General features: G+C 37.7%; 1 protein-coding gene across 1 annotated transcript in view; it reads right to left on the minus strand.

Moving 5' to 3' along the window:
• RFX6 (regulatory factor X6) overlaps positions 1-862 on the minus strand; it is a gene marked incomplete at its 5' end in the record, with an annotated part of 34207 nt that extends 33345 nt beyond the window's left edge. Inside the window, one exon of the mRNA XM_029286677.1 lies at positions 801-862. Coding sequence (XP_029142510.1) covers positions 801-862 — 62 coding nt within the window. The remainder of the gene's footprint in view (positions 1-800) is intronic.
• Between the last annotated feature and the right edge of the window lie 1846 nt (positions 863-2708).

Consider the following 2708-nt stretch of genomic DNA (forward strand, 5'->3'; position numbering starts at 1 on the left):
CTCTCTCTCTCTCTCTCTCTCTCTCTCTCTCTCTCTCTCTCTCTCTCTCTCTCTCCTAGGAAGCCATGGCAAATCACTATTGAAATCTTGCCAAGAAAACTGCAAGGACTTGTCCAGGCTGCTTGCTAAAGTCAACACTGATTTGAAGGTGCACAATAAACAAACAAACAAACATATAACGAGAGCTTTTCTACTCAAAAGTCTGCCATTCTGAGTGATATTTCCATCACCTCATGATTCCTTCCATTGGAATCCAAATATACCGGTACATCTCTATAAAGGGTTTTGGGGGATTATAAGGATTTGGAGCATGAAGGAAATGGGAAATTATGGTTTTCAGTAAGCAAGTCAATACAACTTGACAAGAAACATGGGAATTGCTACACTTTGCTATATCCTTCATAGCAGACTTCCACACATCTGGATTTCTTTCAGATATGTAGACCTTCAACTCAGTGGTGGGATTCAGTCGGTTCTCACCAGTTCGGCAGAACCGGTAGCTAATTTTCTGTTGCCTAGGTCCACAATGGACTTCTGGAAGTGGTATCCATACAGAGAACCGGTTGTTCGCATATTTGAATCCCACCACTGTTTCAACTCCTCTAATCTACTAGTTAGCATGGTGTTTATGCTCCTTGAAGAATTTTGGGAATTGAAATTCAACAAAACATGGACCACCACCAGTTTGATTACTCTAAAAAGTGTTTTTCAGCTAATAACACATTTGGATTCCAGCTACCTGTACCAAGAATGCATGGCTTTATCTAGATAAGAATGAATTTAAAAAGAATGGCACTTACTTTGAATGGCCTCTTGTACCCAGCCGCCTAGTGGTGAGGAGAGGAAATTTCTGGCGAATTGTCTAAAGAAAAAGTCAAATATTAAATAATTGAAACTGGTAAATTCAAAATGATTTTATTTTTGTTCTAATTGGCTCCTCTATAAGTAATTAATTATGTTAAATTCATTTTAATGATCAGTGATCAGGCAAAAGAGTATTAACCTTACAAAGTGGGAATTGCAACAAAACATGATTATACTCCGGTCAAAGGTATAAAGCACTGTTATATATTCCAAGGAGATGCTATTCCATTTCCTCTATAATATTAATAGGATATGATACCATCAAAGCTTATCAAAGGTGCATCGTATTAAACAGAAATCCTTCTCTGAAATTCCCTTTCTCAAAACATCATTGTTCTTCTTAAGACATTTTTTTCTTTTCCACAAATTTATTTTAAAATTCAGTTTTATTGGAATTTAGCTTTATTAAAAAGTATTCGCATTGAATTATCTTCTCATGAACTACAATTGGAAGACTAAGGTCTTGAAAAAAGGTAAATGATGGAATGAATGAAAATAGAGTGGTGCTTAGAAACTTGCTTAATATCAGAATTCAAGCAATATACCTGTAGATATGCTTCCTTTTGTACTAAAGGGTGAGTGGACAGATGGATAGACAGAAATAGCTTTTTGAATTATACTTCTTTCATTCTACAGTGCTATTGTAGAAGTGAAGGATAGTGACCAGTCATATGGATCAGAATTCAATTGATGACAAATTTAGTAAGTGAACTCATCTACATTACAGCTTCATATACCAACTCTGTAGCTCCCGACAAGGAATCTTGGAATAAAGTTTGATTTGGGTGGAAATGTTCTCTGATAAAACTGGAAAAGGAATGATTATCAGTCTACATGAAACATATGATATTGTTATTAGAGATTTTCAGTGAGATTTCAGGGATTTTATATATACATTTCTTGCCTGAACTAGCAATTCTCACTGTACGTCATTCAAATGCAAAATCTCCTCCCTTAAAAATGTATCGCTCAGCTGTAAAAACACTGTCATTTTTTTTCTATTACACAAAGAACAAGGGTCCAATAAGTTTGCCGGAATGATACAAGTGAGGCTTGTAGCTCTTTTAACATCATTGACGAAACGACCAGAATAACAGAATAACAGAGTTGGAAGAGACCTTGGACGTCTTTCAGTCCAACCCCCTGCTCAAGCAGGAGATCCTATACCCAGGGGTCTGCAACCGTGACCACTTTAAGACTTGTGGACTTCAGCTCCCAGAATTCCTCAGCCAGCATAGCTGGCTGACGAATTCTGGGAGCTGAAGTCCACAAGTCTTAAAGTGGTCAAGGTTGCAGACCCCTGTCCTATACCATTCCGGATAAGTGGCTGTCCAGTCTCTTCTAGAAAGTCTCCAGTGATGGAGCGCCTACGATTTCTGAAGGCAAGCCCTTCATACATTCATTCATAACCCGCATGCATCTATAAAACAATTGCATTTCAGTTAGTAACTGTTTCCCAAAAGCTGTGGGTGAGACTGTTCATTTGGCAAATCAATTTAATAGCTAATTGAGAGAAGCACCTCTGACATTAAATGGAAATGCGATCGTGATCAAGCCTCCCACCTTGGCCCCTTGGTGTATCTATAACCTGATACAGTCTAAAGCCTGGGTCTGAAATTTATTTGCACAGTGAGCATTTGAAGATGAAACAATAGTCTCTACCTCCACAGATATCATAACCCAGCAATCAACGTTAAAGCAAATACGGAGAAAGGCAGCTAATAGAAAAAAGATAATCCTGCTATTTTCAAAGCTAGAAGAGAGGTGTTTTTTTATGTTTATAGTCAACTGTGTCCTGTTGGTTCTGAGTCATTTAATATCACAGGGAGATGTGAACCCCAAAT

This window comes from Protobothrops mucrosquamatus, unplaced genomic scaffold (assembly GCF_001527695.2).
Source record: "Protobothrops mucrosquamatus isolate PMUCROS unplaced genomic scaffold, P.Mucros_1.0 scaffold4519, whole genome shotgun sequence".
NCBI classification, from domain to species: Eukaryota; Metazoa; Chordata; class Lepidosauria; order Squamata; family Viperidae; genus Protobothrops; species Protobothrops mucrosquamatus.